Below are 18802 nucleotides of genomic sequence, written 5' to 3'. Positions count from 1 at the left end.
TCAGGAGGTCACTGGGTACCTCCTTCCATTCAGCAAAGGCATACCCTTAAAGTCTCAGACCAGGGCTGATCAGGGCTGATCAGCACCTTCTTCTCTGCCCCTGCTCAGCTGCTCTGAGCCCCCATTCCACTTCAGACAACTCTTTAGACTGAAAGCTCTGTCTTCAGTGAGCTAATGCTCTCTTGGTACACCATGACAGCTAAATTATTTTGGGTAGGCATAGATCCATTTGATTGAAGTTTTCTGTTGTTGGAGAAAACTTTTTTTTTATTAAGAAGCAATTTTCCAACAAGCAAGTTGATGTTAAGAGGCTCGGATATATTTGGAATCCATGAGTATGAAAACCAGGAAAAACCATCTGTTTGTTTTGATGCAAAACGAACTCTGGTTTCCTTCCAGGAGAGCTTGCTCTGGCCTTTGCTACAGGACTATCTGCCTTTGCCCTCCGACCCAACATTTTCGTGGTTCAGGAAAGTGAGTGACTCACTGAGACTTTGGAAGACATTATTTTTCCAGATCTAGTCCTTTTAGGAAGGACTCCTGTTCCTGGGTGTAGGAAAGCAACCTCCCCCCAACTCATTTTCTTGAAAGATAGAATTACGACTTTGCTAGAGAAGAAACCGATCTACTATGTGCTAAAGAGTATTTATGACCTCCAGTACACTTTATCTTTCAGAATAATAATAAAAGCATAAGAATACCCAAATCCTGCCAGGGTTTTAAAAATTACATTTCATTCATGCCCAGGTATAGCCTCCCATCATAAATCCTGAAAAGTGTGGAGGAAGACAGTGACAGGCCATTCTAGTGCATAATGAGGGATGCATATTTCAGTGCCCAGGACTGATGTTTATGTATGTGATCACTTGGAAAGGTTTTATTTAATGCACCATGTCTTTAAATTGGCTCATTTTAAACATAATCATAAGAGCTACACTTTATTGTATGCATGCCAGGCAGTTTATAAAGGCTAATTCTAATCCTCCCCCCACCAGTTCTGTGAGGTAAGTTTTATTCTTCCTGCTTTACCTATGGGGAAACTAACACTTAGAAACCTTAAGACCTTGCTCAAGGTCATATCCAGTTAGTGGATTGCTTCTTTGGACTGTTCTGCTGTAAAGCCCACATTCTTTCCTCTGCATTCTTTTCCCTGTACATTCAGCTCATCTTTGGCAAGGATTTTCTGATTTTTAAGCACGTATTTGTTTGGCCTTTTTGTGTTTGCGGGTGTTTATGTGTGTGTGTGTTTATCTGTGCCTACGGAATAACATATGGAGCTATAAGAATCCTCTTTTATCTTCCGGTATTATAGTTCTATGAACCACAAAATCTCACCAAAATCCTATTAAATCTGATACAAAATAGAACTAGAGAAATGATAGAAAAAGAGATGAATTTATTGGTACTCACTCTTTTTAAATAAATACCGCCAGGCTCGTATGTTAGATTGCTAGTTAATTTTGTGAGGATTACTGCTCTGAATGATTTCAATAATTTCTGCTGCTCTATTAAAAATCGTCTTTGACATTCGAAGACCTAATAAAGAAGAAACTGTGATCTCTTCCTTGTGTTACTTGAAAGTGTATATGAAAGTATAACCCCAGATGGGATAGTTCTGTGTGCACCAACACATCTGTGTCGGACCAACTTTGCCATCAGACTCATTTCATCCACACACTTTCTAAATCATATCAGCATTTACAAGCAACTCTTCAAATCTCTTTTTCACATGCATATCATTTCAGTGCAGTTTAGCTGAAACACCCCGTAGAATGTTCCTTCATACTCATTTCCCTAAAGCATGAAGGGAATTGGCAAGTGACAAGTAATTTTTCTGTCAAACATGAGACTGTTTCATTTATAATATAGAAGACACAGACGCTCATTTACCAGTGGCCTCGGACTATGGCCCAGACACCCACTGAGCGGGGGGACGCAGCTAGAAACACAAAAGCTTTGTTATCCATTTAAAAATATGTGTGCTTTGACACCAACCTTCAAGCAAGTGCCGATCCATTAACCCAGCAAGAGGTGTTTTCCCACCAGCGCCTGCTGATGACTTTCTCACGGTCCCCTCTTTTGTCCTCATGGACTTCTTCCATCTGGATTCTGGCTCCAGGCTCACATGATGTGGACACAGGAACCCCTCCAGTCTGCCATGGTGCACAGAGCCCTGAGACAGTGCGCACTGGGGTTCCGACGAAGTCCTAGTCCAGCTCTGACACCTGCCAGCCATGTGATCTTGGGCTCAGTTTCATTCCTGGTAAAGGGGGATCCTCTCTGTGCCCTGCTGATCTCCCATGGTTGATGGGGTTGGAGGTGGGGACTGTTGGGAGGATGCATGGGAATCTTAGAGCTCCGGACACACATCAGCTCCTAGCAGATGTGCCCCAAAGCCCTTGACATCTTTGCACAAACTTCCCTTTGCCTCTTAAATGAGACTTCATCTTCTGATCTTGATTTCAAGGTCATGAGGACATCTTTAATTTGGACTTGCCATCAGGTAGGGATATGCTGATGCCATCCCACCTCTGAGTATCACACCCCCAAGTGCAGGCACCAGGACTCTTGTCTCAGGGCACCTGTCCCTCTTTTCGTTGAGACATAGCTGGGGAGAATCCCCCTACATGGAGCTGTGCCTGACTTCACTGCCAAAGTGTATCTAGTACAGCCTTCTCTTGGTTCTTCACTGACTTGGGCCATCAACACAGGCTGCCTTCCATCTGCCCGGAATGCTCTTTGTTTGTACTTTACTGCTTCTCATCCTTTCAGTGAGGAACCCTCACTCCTAATGGGCTGGTACTTGGAGGTGGGGCCTTTGGGAGGTAATCAGATTTAGATGAGGTCATGAGGGTAGGGCCCCCTGATGAGATCAGTGTCCCGATAAGAAAACAAAGAGACCAGAGCTCTCTTTCCACCATGTGAGGATCAGCAAGACCACAGCCATCTGCAAGGCGGGAGGAAGGCCCTCGCCAGCACCCAACCTTGCAGGCACCCTGATCTCAGATCTCCAGCCTCCAGAACTGTGAAAAATCAGATGCATTGTTTAAGGCACCCAGTCTGTGTAATTTGTTACAGCAGCCCAAACTGACAAAGTGTGACAGGGATCCTATATTTTCACTCACGTCTATATCCCTAGGGCCCAGCACAATGCCTGGTGTAGTGTAGGCACTTGATAAATAGCTGACGGGTGGAGTTGGGAATGTCCTGCCTCTGATACCTCCCTGTCACATCCACCTTCCACTGTCCCTTTTCCCTTGCACTTTCTCAGATATTTCATGTATGTTTCTACACAGGGTGCCATTTCATATGCGTCTGATTCATTTATGGAAGTTGATTCTCAAGTATTCTTTTCAACAAAACATGCTGAGACTCGAACATCTAAATTAGTGTATGAGCCTCGAGAGGCTATGAACTCCCTGCAGGCATTCTTTTGGGAATGATCTTCTGTGTTTGAGGCATCTGTTTTGTTAATTCTCTCAATGAAGAGATATCTTTCCTCCTAGAGAAGTAATGTGATGACCTAAGAAAATCACAAAGTCAGTCCAGCTTATGTTTGGAGAGTAGGCAAGGTGATCAAGCCCAAAAATACCATTTGGGGTGAACACATGGCGTGTGCTAAGATTGTTGTGGAATGAGCACTAGTGACCTGGGTCTATTCTTAACCTTTGCTACTAATCAGCCTTGGGTCTTGGCCTAATTATTTTGACCTTTTTGATTCAGCTATTTCCTCTGTAGGTTGAGGGCTTGGACTATCTATCCATGGTGATTTTCCTGTTCTGAAATCATATGATGTGTGTGTGTGCGCGCACATGCGTCTGTGTGTGTGTTATGGGCTATGACCCATACTGGCTCTGATAGCAAAGCCAAAGAGAAATTCCAGACTTAGAACAATGGCAGTTTGGTTGGACTGAGCCCTTTTTCAAAGACAGCAGTCTATTTGATTGATGTTCTGTCTGTTTGTTAAGTAGAGCAGTGCATCAAAACTTTTCCGGGCATGAAATACTTTGAAAATGATGTTTTTATGGCACATTGAAGTCAGCTGGTGAGGATGGGGGTTATCTATACGAGGCTTGATGAAAGCATTCATTATATTTTCCTTTTACTGTAAAATTATTAGGAAAACAAGATACAAATATGAGGGAAGATATTAAATTTGGAAGTCATGGAAAACTTACAAAGAGGAACATTTCAGATTTATCATTGAGAGTGATGAGCTAGTTTTCAGACTGCTTCCAATTCCCTATATAGCCTTTTTGATGAAAATTTCTTCCAAGTTCTTGAGAATTACCACTGACAAGAAACTTCACTCACACAAAGAGGTGGTTTTTAAAATGTAAGGGTGGCTCGGTCGTTAAGCATCTGCCTTCGGCTCAGGTCATGATGCCAGGGTCCTGGGATCGAGCCCCGCATCGGGCTCCCTGCTCAGCGGGAAGCCTGCTTCTCCCTCTCCCACTCCCCCTGCTTGTGTTCCCTCTCTCGCTGTGTCTCTCTCTGTCAAATAAATAAAATCTTAAAAAAAAATAAATAAAATAAAAAATAAAATGTAAGACCATTTTAAGTGCTGTGTTAACTCCCTGTTGCTGCTTTAACAATTTACCACGAATTTAGTAGTTCAACACAACACAAATTCATTATCTTACAGTTCATCTGAAATGGGTTCTCAGGGGCTCAAATCAAGGTGCTGGCAGGATTGCATTGCTTCTGGAGGTTCTAGGGGAAAATGTGTTCCTCGCCTTTTCCAGCTTCTAGAGGCTGCCAGCATTCCTTGACTCATGGCCTCTCCTTCTGTCTCCAAAGCACATCCCATCAACCTCTCTCATTATCATGTCTCCTGACCCTGACCCTCCTGTCTCTCTTTTATAAGGAGTCTAGTGATTATACTGGGCCTGCCCAGATAATCAAGGGTCATCTTCTCATCTCAGGATTCCTACCTTAATCACATTTGCAAAGTCCCTTTTGGGAATATATAAGGTCACATATTCACAGATTTTGGGCGATTAGGCTGTGGGTAACCTTTGGAGGTGGGGGGGCATTATCCAGCCTACCACACTACCCTTCAAAAATTTGCATCAATTGTTTATCAACACCAACATCAAATGTCGATTCCAATTTATTTAAGGAATCAAAGCAGAGCTTCCTTTTCTGTAGTTGACAGATATAATGTTCAATTTTCTTTTGCATTAATGTGAATGGATTTCTAATCCAGGCTAACTTTTTATGTCAAGTATTTCAAAATAATGATGACTGCAGAAAGGTCATGCACTCACACAGTACCATCCTGTGGCTAAGGAGGATCCACTAAAATAGAACATCAGCTAGAAACAGACCCGAGGTAGCCAGAGGTTCTGAGTTGCCCCTGGAATCTGGGCCCCACCTAACTTGTTCCCTTGCCCCCCTCCTACCCAGTGCTCCTTGGGCTCCCAGGACATCAGGTTCTTCAGCAGCCTACAGGCCCCTTGCCCTTGGGTGGGGTTGGGGGAGCGGCGCTCTGCCTGAGGTCCTGTCTAGCTGGTGAGGGCCAGATATTGCTCGTAGACCTCAGACCCTGCTCTGCCTAGGCCATCCCTGAGTGGCCCCAGACTGCCCAGCCTGAGGTGTCTTGGGAGCCAAAGGGCTCAATATCTCAGAGCATGCTGTGGCCCCCAGTCTGGAGTCTCTGAGCAAGGCAAGGAGTCTGGCAGCTGTGGCTACATCCAGGATCTCATGCTGATTTGCTGTGTGTGACATGGTGCAGGTCACTTCACCTTCCTGAGCCTCGGCTTCCTTTGCTGTAAAATGGACATAATAAGATGCTTGTCATAGGAACTCAATAGGGTGAGGTCTGGAGAATACTTAGCACAGTGCTTAGATCAGCATCAGTACTAACCATTGATAATGATAATGCATATGCTGATCGTTTCAGCCTTGTTTTTTTTCTCTCTTAATTGTCTGCATCCTGCCTGTCTTCCATTATAGTTACCAGGAGTGCTTTATGCAGTAAGCATGTGATGGGAAGTGTCCGTTCTCACGGTGGCTATGTCCTGATAGAAGAAAACCTACCTGGCTGCTCGTTAGAGCCTTGCCCAGTGCACGGCTGGGGCTGCTCTGTTAATGGGTGTGTTAGTGTTACACAGGGGGATCAGTTGACTAGTAATTACTTTGGGAGGAAAATCTAATGGAATGAAACAGAAACCTAGCAGATTCTATCTCTCTTTGATACACCGTTCCTACCTGGATAAGATCGTATATGATTATGGTGAATCCCTGAGCTTGTTTGGCAATAAATTCATATTTATATTTAGGATGTTATTATAGCAGTGGTGCACTGATCATTTGATTCCAAAGGTAATTTCCATCTACAAATGTGCCCTTGACATACTAAATTGTATATTCAGATTTAATGAAAAGAAAAATATGTACTATAAAACAAAGCAGTGTTTTTGAGCCTGAAATACAAAGAGAAGAGCATTAATTCTCTTTTAAAATTTATTAGAAATGGAAACCACTTTCTAAATCATACTTGATAACAGTTTAATTTGGATATGTTTTTCAGTGTCTGGAATGCTCGTTTTTGTCATTTAGCATCAAGAAAGTATTTTCAGGATGTTTGTGCTTTTGCTAACTGGTTAAGTAAACATTCAAGATTTTTTTTTGAAAGGCATTTTTGTAAATGCATTTAAGTATTGATAGTTAATAAAGCCATTTGTTTTAATTCAGTGGAAAATAATTTTATTAAATCTTAAATAAAGCTGTGCAAGCAATTTTCCTCCATTACGGTGTCTTTGGGGCTGTGTTAATTATAATAAATGGAGCTATTGGAGACGTTTACTCAGCACACAAACTCCTCATTGTTAACCATGCTGGTGTGTGCTGACAGCTGCCTCTTAGAGAAATGTAACCCATAGTTAATGGTGGAAAAGTGTGGCATTAACATAATTTTTTGGCAAGGACAAAGCCAGGGTTGCAGTGTTGCATTCAACAGTGACTCCTTCATTAACAGTGTCTTATCGGAGGCCCAGACTCCCGGGGGGGGGTGGCGGGAGGGATGCAGCCATATGATTGTGTTGTAGGTAACCAGAACCCTGTGTGAAATGGTTGCTTCTAAATAAAAAAGGAAAAGATTTCAGTTGCTTATGAGTATGATTTTAAAAGGGGCCGAAGAAAGACTCTGAAAAGAGCTGCTGGTGTTTGATCAAAATTGACAGAGTGTAAAGGCGGCTTTTTTGACATTGACACTAATGCACATTATGGTTTCTATAAGAGGGATTAGAATTAAAACATTTTCATTCTTCAGGGACCAATTCAGACAAAAATAGATTTGCTAATGCAAGACTTAAGAGTCAAGAATAAATTATAGGCCATGAAGGTTCTGTAAATTCATTTGCACATTGCCAAAGGTATTTCAAACAATTGGGGGAAAATTTTTGTCTCTTTCTGAAGACAGATCAAAGATAGAATCAGAGAGTAATAGAAAATATCAAATAATTATTTTATATTAATGTTCATCCTTACTATGATAAACTCTTCCTCTGGCCTCAGGATTCTCTTTGATTTCCTCAAAAATAAATAAAATGATAAAATCAGATAATGTAAGATAAGTACTTAATACCTAGGTGCCAGGTAGGCAGTGTGCTAAACACGTGTCTTGTTTCTTTTTTCTAACAACCCCATCACTGCGGTTATTAATGTCCTCATCTTGCAAATGAGGACTTTAAGCCTCATGGAAATTAAGTGATATTCCCAAGGCCATTCAATGAATAAAAGATAGGACTGAGATTTGAACCCAGGTCTTTGGTTCTGCAGCCAGCAGTATTCCCTCTGTCACCCCTGGGCAATCCTCTGTCACCGGTGACATTCAGTGCTATTAGCGATATCTTCCCGAATCCATTAAATGATTACCCTGGGGCTCCTTTCCTCTCTCTCTCTCACAGAAGCATGACTGTTGCTATTTATAACACATGGTGAATTCTGTTCAATAGTCCTTCACATCAGTGCTTCTAGCAGTTTCTCCTCTATCAGCTGTGTTGGTCTCTGTTGAATTCACGTGGGCATGGCATCTAGCTCCTCTGTGTTGGCCAGGTTCCCCACCTCCTCTCCACTCCAGTCCCACAGCCTGCCAAGACAGGCACCTCACTGGGCAGGGACCAGGCTGTGTCTCTGCCTTGGATTCTCTGGAGGGCTTCCTCCTCTCAGATCCCTGTGGCCCCTTAAAGTGTATGTAGGGGTCGAATCTGAGTGTCTCCAGGACTGACAGAATACCCTCTGGTTGTTTAAGTGAAGTGGGGTCTGGGGAAACTCTGGGGTTGGAGGATTATGCTTTTACTTTCCCTTTTTACCTTGAAACAAGAGGTTCAACAGGACAACATGTACTAAGCATTGTTTACAGGAACAATATGTCCTGAAACTATAGGCTCTAAAAATTATTTTTTGGAAAAGACTTGTGAAGACCCACAAAAGTTGGGCAACCCTTGTGGCTTAGGGGGCAGCCCGTGAGCTGGCTGTGGCCCACTTCAGCTTTGTTATGGACCCCGAGCAGGTGCTCGCGGGGAACTGCCTGGTGGCCTTCTTAAGGCTGGAAGTCCTTCTGTGACCATCAGCTCACCGCCAACACTCCCCTTTGACATGGCGCTCGTGTTGTGCGATCTCTCACTAGAAATGGTGGGGGCGACCCCTGATTAACAGCAGCCTGAAGTCCGTCTGTTATGTTTTATTTCTGGAAAACGAGGCGCAGCCTGAATTATGAAGTACACTAATTTGTGTTTTGTAGCGCGGTGGTCTCAACTCTGGCAAGACATTAGAACTCTGCAAGACCTGCAGAACTTTAGGAAATACTAAATGCTAAATGACTTGTTTCAAGTTAAAATCAGACTAGCTCAGGTTGGAGCCTGGCATCCACATTCTTCAAAATCATTGCAGGCAAGTGGAATGGGCAGTGGGGGTTGGAAACAAGTGAGCGGGCAGCTGGAGAGACCGTGAAGGTGGGTTTTGCACCTGCTACTAGTCCTGCTGGTCATTTAGTAGTATAACTAGAGCCGCTAGCAAACGGACTAGCTGCTTCCTCTGTGCAGGTAGTGCTCTAAGCATTTTTCATAGAATGAACTCATCCTTGCCCACTCCTCGTAATAACTCAGAAGCTTCTTTCATTTTAATAGATGTGCACATGGACAGCTTTGAGGAGACAAAGCAATTTATTCAGAGTTGAACAAAGCTTGTTGGGGATAGTCTCTATTATAAAGTGAGATGAAGCCCGTTTCTGTAGGTATACATTGTATGTGGCTGTTCGTATCATTTGTCTAATCATGGAAGACTTGGATTGCTCCTGTATGGTCAACGTGCCTTGGCTCTGCCCACTGAAATCCAGCTATAAGATTATAACCAGTCAGGCATCTTCAGATTCCTGATCACAACCGCTGGCCTCCTAATTTTTAGGATTAGATTTCACATGAGTTTTCTAAAATGCTTCTTTGCTGCAAATAGTTTATATGATGGCAGAAGTAGGTAGACGTTGATGGCATACAGCCCTGCAAAGACTCTGGCCATACATATATTCTTTAGTAAGTGTGCAAATTGTAACTCCCATGTACTTAGATTTAATACCTTTGCACATTTGCGCACAATCTCCCATGTTATATTTACCACCTCCCAGGGAGGTCTCCATCATGAAGGGCTAGATGCATAGGGTGAGATTTAGAACGTGTTGTAATTTAGCCGGTTGCAAAGTCTCAGATCACCTGCTTTCTAGTCAGGACATTAAAGAAACCATTAAACCGTGAGGATTTTGTTGGTGTTGGTTTTGGTGTATAGTTCTATAAATTGTAACCCACACACAGAGCCATGTAACCATGACCACCAACAGGATGTAGACCAGCCTTTGAACATGGAGTTCAAAGGCCCAGAGTGTGGCCTCAAATAGTCCCTCCCGAGTCCTCCCCCTACCTCAGCAGCCTGGACAAGCTTGACTTTCTGCAAGACGCTTAGCTCAATGCCACCCTGAGCTAGCGATTTCTTGGCAGTTTGGAGATAGATCTTTCTACATGTGGGGTGTGCCTTTCCTTTTGTCCTAGTTTGACTAGATACCGTTAACCCTTGATCCTCAAAGAAAAGACTTAAGACATGAAAAAGAGGCTGGAGTCAGAGCTCTGAAGATGTGGGTTACTTTGTGGAAAGAAATGAAATGATATGCCCCTGTTAGCCTCCCAAAAAGAAAAGGTACTGCCTCACAGGGTCCTGCCCCCTGGGATCAGAAACTGGGGTTTCCAGGGCAAGCAGAGTTGGGTGGCAGGTAAGTGCTTGTCCTCTGTGCTGGCTCTAAAACCTTCAGCAGCCCTCCTCTACCTTTTCTTCCTGAATTTACATCTTGAACTCCAAGCCCAAAGGCCTGGAGGGCTTTCGTTTGACTTCCTTCCCCACCTGGACACCCTCCATTGAGTCCCCCACGAGGCAAGCAGCAAGAATCTCTCTGGTGCCTGGCAGCCAGTTCAGAGAGGCGTGCTTGGATAACAGGGCTTCTCCTGTGATCTCCACAGACAACAAGTTACCAGCTTCAGGTCTGAAGATTCTGATGGTTTTGTTTACTTTGCAGTATGAAAGCATAAGATCCTAGGATGAAAAGCTCTATCTATATACCAGAGAATAATAGAGTTAGATCCGAGGAGAATAAAAACCTGCTGTCTCCAACTAAAGAAATGTGTGTAGCTTTTCTTTTCCCTTTCTGTACCTCTGTTAAAAGCACAACCATTTACAGCCTCTGTGTCCTGATAAACCTACCTGTGGAATGGCACTCGGGATCTGCTGGTGGAGAAAACAACAGGGTTCATGGCACACGGACCAACGGGGGTCAGCCCGCTTCCTTTCTGTGTGCCAAAGGAAAGAAGTGAGGTCTTCTATAAGGGAGGGGGGAGGGAGGAGAGAAGGAAGAAGGGAAGGATGAGAGAAGGAAGAAAGGAAGGATATTTGAGCTAAGCCTCCATGATGCTGGTGGGGAAGAGCTTTTTCTGGCAGAGGAAAGAACTAATTGAGAGGGTCCCTAGCTAACAACAGGTCGGTGTGTTGGGGACCTGAGAGAAAGCTGTTGTGGCTGGTGGTGGGTGTGGCTGGAGGGCAGGCCCTGGGTCATGTGGGGGTACAGACCATGGAAAGAGTTGACTATTTTGTTATCAGAGAAATAGGTTTTAAGCAGAGGGCTGACATGGCCTGATGGGTAAGATTAAAAGATCCTTCTGGTTGCTGTATGGGTAGAGGAGAAAATTTGTAATCAGTGAAAAGACTCAAGGGTTCTCCCAGATAGCCCAGAAGGGCTGGTGGGAAGTGATCAGATTTGAGTAATGTTTTGAAGGCTGAGCCAATGGGACTTGTGACTACGGTTGGTACAGACTGGGTAAGGGAAAGAGATGGATCAAGAATGACTCTTGGGCTTTGGAGCCCACAGGGGAAGGGATGTGTTGTGTGACCAGATAAGGTGGATAGGGAGGTGCCAGTTTGTGGTGGAGGGGGGAGGTGGGGAATTGCAGCAAATAAAGAATTGTGTTTGGACTGGCAAAGTGTGAGATGCCTGTAGACATCCAGGCCAACGTGCTAAGGAGTCAATGGGTAGCCGAGTCTGGAGTGTGAGGGAGCAGTCAGACATTCAAGTCATTCATTTTTAGGAAGTTTGTTTCTTATGGAAACTTCTAGTATTTTAGAAACTCTTAGTTGTTTGAGCTGTCTTTGATGCCTGAGACTGATACCTGGAGAACATGCAGTTTGCTGCCGTTTGCTGGGGTTTCTCCCATCCCTCCCGGGAGGACACATTCACAGGATGAGATGATGAGAACCTCCTGCAGCTCTACTGACTATACCATGTAGAGGTAGCTCTGAATATTTCGCTAGACCAAGGCAGTCATTTTTCTGGATTCTTTCATACACATCCTCTTTATTAAGTCAGATAAAGATCTCACTTCCTGTTTCTGTGTGTTCTCAGTGGAGTGTAGCACAATACTCAAGGTCAAACTAATCGTTATGCATATTCACATTTCGAAGTTTCCTGAAAATAACCCAATCATGCACATGCCGGGTGTTTGTGTTTGTGTGTCTTATATGCAAAAATTGGGCCCTGTTGTCCCTTAACTATATACAACTAGCCCATTAGGGTACAATCATTGTGGACATCAAGTGGGTGATAGATCAGAAGACTACAAAGAAGAAAGGATGGCTGATGCCCCAGTATGGAAGAAGGAAAAAAACCCTATAAACCCAAACCCACTTACTTGTTATGTTTTGGATAAGTTTCCCCATTTGAACTGTCTCTGTCTTAAGTTCTACTTCTCCCTTTTGAAAAAAAGTTTATTTATATATTTAATCTCTGCACCCAATGTGGGGCTCGAACTCATGACCCTGAGATCAAGAGTCACATGCTCTTCTGACTGAGCCAGCCAGGTGCCCCCTACTTCTTTTTATTTCAATTTCCTAAGTCACTTTTGCATCCTCCTAAAAAAGCACATTTCATCTACTTCAACTGGGACATTTACCTTGTTCCTTAAGCTACTGTTCTCTCTAGGTATCCTTGTGTTTCCAATATTGTCCTTATTTTGTTGTGTTAGAAAGGCTAATTGTCTTCAGTTTTTGTGAAGATGATTTCCCCTGACTGACAAGTATTATCTACCTGGAGGGGAGCCTCTGAATATACTGAGCACATCACTGACTCCTCCCTGTGCTCACATGTGTTGCCAGGTCGGTGCCTGGGCTCGGTAATCGGGCTCTGCAAAAGTTGGTAGGTAGCTTTTCAGATGAGCAGCAGATGCCCAAGCACACTCTGGAAAAAACAGTCTTCTGTCTTTTCTGCAGTTTAACAGGGTGTGACCCTGAGCAAATTACTGGATTTCTCTAGGCTTCTGTTCCCTTCTCTGTAAGTGAGGATAATTATAACCCACCTCAGATATTTGAGTTAAGTGAAAACCTGGAAAGTGCTGAGCAGAGTACCTGCTACATAAAAGGAACTCAGTGACCTTTAGTTTCCATCCTGACCCCTCTGAGTCTTTATTTCATCAGGCAACAATAATCATGCACTCTGAAAATACGCAAGCCAGTAAGTGGCTATTCATAAAGACAGATCAAGCTTCCAACACAAGCAAGACTGAAAAGACCAAGGGAAATCAACAGTCAAGACAAAGTAAGAATAGTGCAGTGGTTCTCAAAGTATGGTTCCAGGACCTGCAGCATCAGCATCACTTGGGAGCTTGTGAGATGCAAATTCTCAGAGACACTGTGGACCCAGGCAGTCTATGTTTCCACAGGCTCTACAGGTAATTCTGATGCACACTGAGGTTTGAGAACCACTGGTCTAAAGTAAGCTCAACAGATACCGGGTGGGGGATAGTGGTGCGTATTTCAGCGTGTGTATGTGTGTGCACACACACCAACATATGTAGTGTTTGTAACTGCTGAAACTATAATCGAGTATGGTGATATCAACAAAATCCCAGCAAACTGGCAATTAATTACCCATTTTTCTTTGGTACAGTTGTCTAAATAGAGATATACCTAGGATGCTTGTTTTCAATGACTTTGCACTAAAATCACTTTGGTTTTAAAAGTATTGATTCATCAACTTTCTTCTTTTTTTTCCCTAGGAAATTCCACTTACTTGGATGATCATGGACCACCTCCTAGTAAGGTAAGGTCTTTGCCTGTGGCATAAATCCCCCTTTTCTTTTCTCAGTCCCTACAGCCTCCAACAACCCCAACCAGAGCCCTCCTGGCCCTGAATTGTTGAGAGGAAAATAGTAGATGACAGATGTCAAGTTCATCTTTGACTTAGAGTGAGGAGAAAAACCTATAAACAGTTTTGGCCTGATTTTTAAGGGTCAGAGTATTCCAGTGACATACTAGTGTAGTTCTCCACCACTATTTACTCTCTTATGCTCAATGAACACCAAATGTCAATATACCACAAAACGAGAAAAATAAAGACAGTCTTGGACCACTTAAGATGATGACCTGCAAAGTAGAGTTTTAAGCACCCACTAACCTTAGATGCTGGAAATTTACCCCAAAGTCGGCTTTTGAGCTTGTGAGATTTGAAGAAGTACTCTACTATTTGTAAGACTATGAGCTTTGGAATAAAGTTATTTCTGGGTACATCACTGGTTCTGCCACTTTCAATGTATGATGTTGGACAAATTACTTAATACTACGAGCCTCAGTTTTTTGATGTGCAAAGTGGGATTAGCAGTACGACCCACAGGACATCTAAAAGGATCAAATGCACTGATATATGACATTCAGCACCTGGCATGCAATAAGCATTAAATAAATAGTGGCTCATGTTAACTAGACTGGAGGGACATTTAAATTATTGATGAATGGTCCAGTAGTATTTATCACAGTTGTTTCACTACCACTTGGCCCACTGCATATATATTGGGTGCTTTTGATGCCATGGGCACTGGGCATACAAATAGGAAACAAAACAAGAGCAACAGAACAAAATAGCCCCTATCCTGGAGGAACAAAAGAATATGGAAGTTTGATACCATCCACGGATAAGAACCATGTCTAGCTCCACTTGGCATCCTCACATCCTTGCAGGAGCACATCGTGACTATTCATTAAATTTCACTGAATTGGACCATGGAATCCAGAGCTGGAATCTGAATTAGGTCTCCTGGCTCCCGGCCCAGGTTCCTTCCACTCGGCCAGTGTTCTCAAACTTGAGCTTGCATCAGGGTTTCCCGGAGACTTATTAAAACACGGATGGCTGGGCCCAGACCCCTGAGTGTCTGATTCTGTAGGTCTGGGGTAGAACCTGAGAACTTGAGTTTTTAACAAGCTCCCAAGTGATGCTGATGGTGCTGTTCTCGGGACCATGTTTGCGAACCATTGCTTTAAAGGCCATGAATCTAAAGAAAACAATGTCCCTGGACATTTTCTGTGTTGTTTTTGCTGCTGATAGCCTAGAGGGAGTGATATGGCTTATTATATAAAGGCTATTTATTAATGTAATGGTGACTCACTATTGTAACTGTTCTAACAGTGAAAACAAATTTTCTTTGGTCAGTAACCTGCCTGGAAGGGAAGATGAGTGGGGGTGAGGGAGAAGAATGGTGTGGATGACCTGCTAGGTTCCTGTACCACTAACTGTACTTCTCTCCCAAGTGGGGCCAAGTGAACCCTCCCTACCCTCTCTGCTCTGCAGGAAAAGGGTGAGGTTGGCTCTGTGGGACCCATCAGCTATGTCTCTCAATGGCATGTTGGGATATTATTTGGTGTTTCGGGCTTGATAAATGGGGTTTTACCTAGTGAGGAGACCCAGGCCCACTTATATAAATTTGCCTTCTTGAACTCAATCCTTGGTGACTGGCTTGGGACCACGTCCTTAATCTGCCTAGGGTCCTTGCTCTTGCTGAGTTGGCCATCCTGCCTGCCTCTTTATTGGTATCCATGGTGCCTGGATTCTGTGTTTGCTGAACTTTCTCCCCTTCCCCCTGTGGAGATTGCCCTGGTTCTGCCTCCCTCTGCCCCTGTGATCTGGTCTTCACCCCTCCATCTTCCCCTACCCCCAGCCAAAGCTCCCTGTGACACCCAGAAACAATCAGGTCATATCAGATCATTTTAGATCACTTTCAGACTGAATGCATTTTTATCACTTCTATTCCAAGTTCAAAACTGTCAACCAGCAGAATGAGACAGATTCTTTTAGTATAACTGTATTTTCATTATCTAGGAGTGGGGTAGCAAAAACACTCTTTTGACTTTCTAAGCAGTAGCCAAAATAAGAATACAAAAATGAGTAAAAATAATGTTGGTATGTTAACATCTTTTCATCCATGCTTATTACTTCTGCCAGGGTGGAAATGAATCCCAGAAGTGATAAAGTCAGACTTTCAGATAAAGATCCCTTGAATGTCCCCTGAAGTGGGGTCTTGGTTAGTTCGGTGTATAGACCCCTGGGGTCTCCAGGGACATGGTGGCATCCAGAGAAGATGGACTCACACCTGTGTGGCCTCTAGAATGAACCCCCAGCCTGGCACGGGAAAGCAAGACTAAGGGCAGACCCACCGTTTTCGTATTTGTTTAGCATTCAGAAATAACTTTCTGATGCCAAGATTCAAAGAGCTGTGATCTAGATAAAATGAGGTTTTTAAACCCTGAAAATGTACTAAGGTTTACAGGCGAGTTCTCATTTTATTAAAAGTTCATTCCATGAGTTTTACATTCCACAAGTAATAGCCATTTAGGGAATGGGGTGTGTGCCACACAGCACATAGAGCCCAGGGCTTCCTTCTTGCCAATATTTTCATAAAAAAGAACCAACATGCCTCTAATTTTTTACTTGTTTTTAAAATCCACTTGAACCTCACAGCTCACCTTCATTTTTAATCTAAGTCATTTTTTTAAAGGCAGATGTTAATATTTTCTTTTGTGAACCACTTTTTACTACCACTTTGTGTGCATGCAGAACGCATGGCTTAAGGTTAGAGCCCTGCTAAGAATGAACACGTAGATCTCTATTGAATGAATTAGAAAGATATTTTTGAGAACAAAAACAGGCGTGCAGCATCCAGGATCGTGCGATCACACTTCTTATAAAGTTGTGTGTATAGGATATGTGTGTACAGAGAAAAGCCTGGAAGGATAATAGTGTTTTCTCTGGATGATGAGATTCAAGAGATTTTTACTCATTTCTTTATACTTTTTGTGTGTGTGTGTGTGTGTGTGTGTATTTTTTGAGTTCATTAAAGTAATGCCCGCTCAACCTAAAGATCAGGGTGGGAGGGATGGAGGGGGGATGTCCTTATGCAAGAGAAGATTAGGGTTGGGCTGGAAAGCCCGTGGTGGTCGGGCCTCTGCAGTAGCATCTGCAGCTTCATGACACCCAAGAGCAGCCTGATCTCTGAAGGTTGAACCCCCAGCCTGGCACTGCTTCACTTCACTTGGACCGTGGATCCCCACGCTGCTTCACTTCACTTGGACTGTGGGTCCCCATGCAAGCAGCTGGAGACGACAATGATAAATTCAGGTGGTAGCAAATATGATGTAGTAACTGTTTCGCATATGTTGGGTTCCCAAATCTGATAAATAAGGAGAGCTGGTCTAAGCAATTCAAGGAAAATAAAACCACTACCCGTAGCTGATGTCTATCCTTTCCGTTGGGGCAAGCACTCTGCTAAGCACTTTGCGTGCGAGTTTAGTCTCAGTAAAGCCCTGTGGAAGAGGGAGTCATTTTTTAAAATTGAAGTATAGTTGACATACAATATGATATCAGTTTCAGGTGTACAACCTAGTGATTGAAATTTGTATACATTATGCAATGCTCACCATAGTAAGTGTAGTTACCTTCTATCACCGTGCAAAGTTATGCCAGTATTTTGACTTATATTCTCTATGCTGAACTTTACATACCCGTGACTTATTTATTTTATAGTTGGAAGTTTATACCTCTTAATCCCCTTCACTGATTTCACCCCTTTCTCCACCCTCTCCCTCTGGCAACCACTAGTTTATTCTCTGTATTTAGTCTGTTTTTGTTTTGTTTGTTTAATTATTTGGAATTTAGGTTCTACATATAAGTGAAATTATATAGTATCTGTCTTTGTCTGACTTATTTCACTTTCACTTAGCATAATACCCTCTACGTCCATCCATGTTGTCACACATGGCAAGATTTCATTCTTTTTTTATGGCTGAGTAATATTCCCGTGTGTGAATATACGTGTGTGTGTGTGTACACATATAGATCACATTTTCTTTACCTATATATCTATATATGGACACAGGTTGCTTCCATATCTTGGCTATTGTAAATAATGCTGCAGTGAACATAGGGGTGCATGTACCTTTTCAAATTAGTGTTTTTGTTTTCTTTAAGTAAATATCCAGAACTGGAATTGCTGGATCATATGATATTTCTATTTTTAATTTTTTGAGGACCCTACATACTGTTTTCTATAGTGGCTGCACCAATTTACATTCCCACCAACAATGCACAAGGGTTTCCTTATCTCCACATCCTCACCAACACTTGTTATTTCTTGTCTTTTTGGTACTAGTCATTCTGACAGGTGTGAGTGTTATCTTATTGTGGTTTTGATTTGTATTTCCCTGATGATTAGTGGTGTTGAGCATTTTTTCATGTGTCTGTTGGCCATCTGTATGTTTCCTTTGGAAAAATGTCTATTCAAGCCCTCTGTCTATTTTTAAATTGGATTCTTTATTTTTTGGTGTTGAGTTGTATGCATTCTTTATATGCTTTGGATATTTACCCCTTATTAGATATATCATTTGTGAATAATATCTTCTCTCATTCACTAAGTTGTCTTTTTATTTTGTTGGGTTTTTGTTTTTGTTTTTGTTTTTGTTTTGCTGTGCAAAAGGTTTTTAGTTTGTTGTAGTGCCAATCAATTTTTGCTTTTGCTGCCCTTACCTGAAAAGACAGATCCAAAAAAAATATTGCTAATGCTGACACCCAAGAATCTACTGCCTATGTCTTCTTTTAGGAGTCTTATGGTTTCAGGTCTTACCCTTAGGTCTTTAACCCAATTTGAGTTTGTTTTTGTGTATGGTGTCAGAAAGTGGTCTACTTTCATTCTTTTGCATGTAATTGTCCAGTTTTCCCAGCATCATGTATTGAAGAGATGTCTTTTCTCCAACGTGTATTCTTGTCTCCTGCGTTGTAGATTAATGGACCATATAATGGTGGGTTCATTTCTGGGCTCTTTACTCTGTGTCATTGATCTGTGTGTCTGTTTTTATGCCAGTACCATACTGTTTTGATTACTGTAGTTTTATAGGATACTTTGAGATCCAGGAGAGTGATGCCTTCCCTTTGTTCTTCTTTCTCAAG

At 42.7% G+C, this 18802-nt stretch overlaps 1 protein-coding gene across 1 annotated transcript in view; it reads left to right on the top strand.

The window, feature by feature from the left end:
• The window catches only part of UST (uronyl 2-sulfotransferase), a 300379-nt gene that overhangs the window by 102811 nt on the left and 178766 nt on the right, over window positions 1–18802 (top strand). Inside the window, exon 2 of the mRNA XM_088024234.1 lies at window positions 13590–13633. Coding sequence (XP_087880360.1) covers window positions 13590–13633 — 44 coding nt within the window. The remainder of the gene's footprint in view (window positions 1–13589; window positions 13634–18802) is intronic.

The sequence above is a fragment of the Eumetopias jubatus genome, unplaced genomic scaffold (genome assembly GCF_037043125.1).
Source record: "Eumetopias jubatus isolate StellerSeaLion01/CBP00866 unplaced genomic scaffold, mEumJub1_p1.0 scaffold_6, whole genome shotgun sequence".
NCBI classification, from domain to species: Eukaryota; Metazoa; Chordata; class Mammalia; order Carnivora; family Otariidae; genus Eumetopias; species Eumetopias jubatus.
The sequence above is the reverse complement of the archived record's forward strand: the minus strand, read 5'-3'. Positions and strand labels throughout refer to the sequence as shown.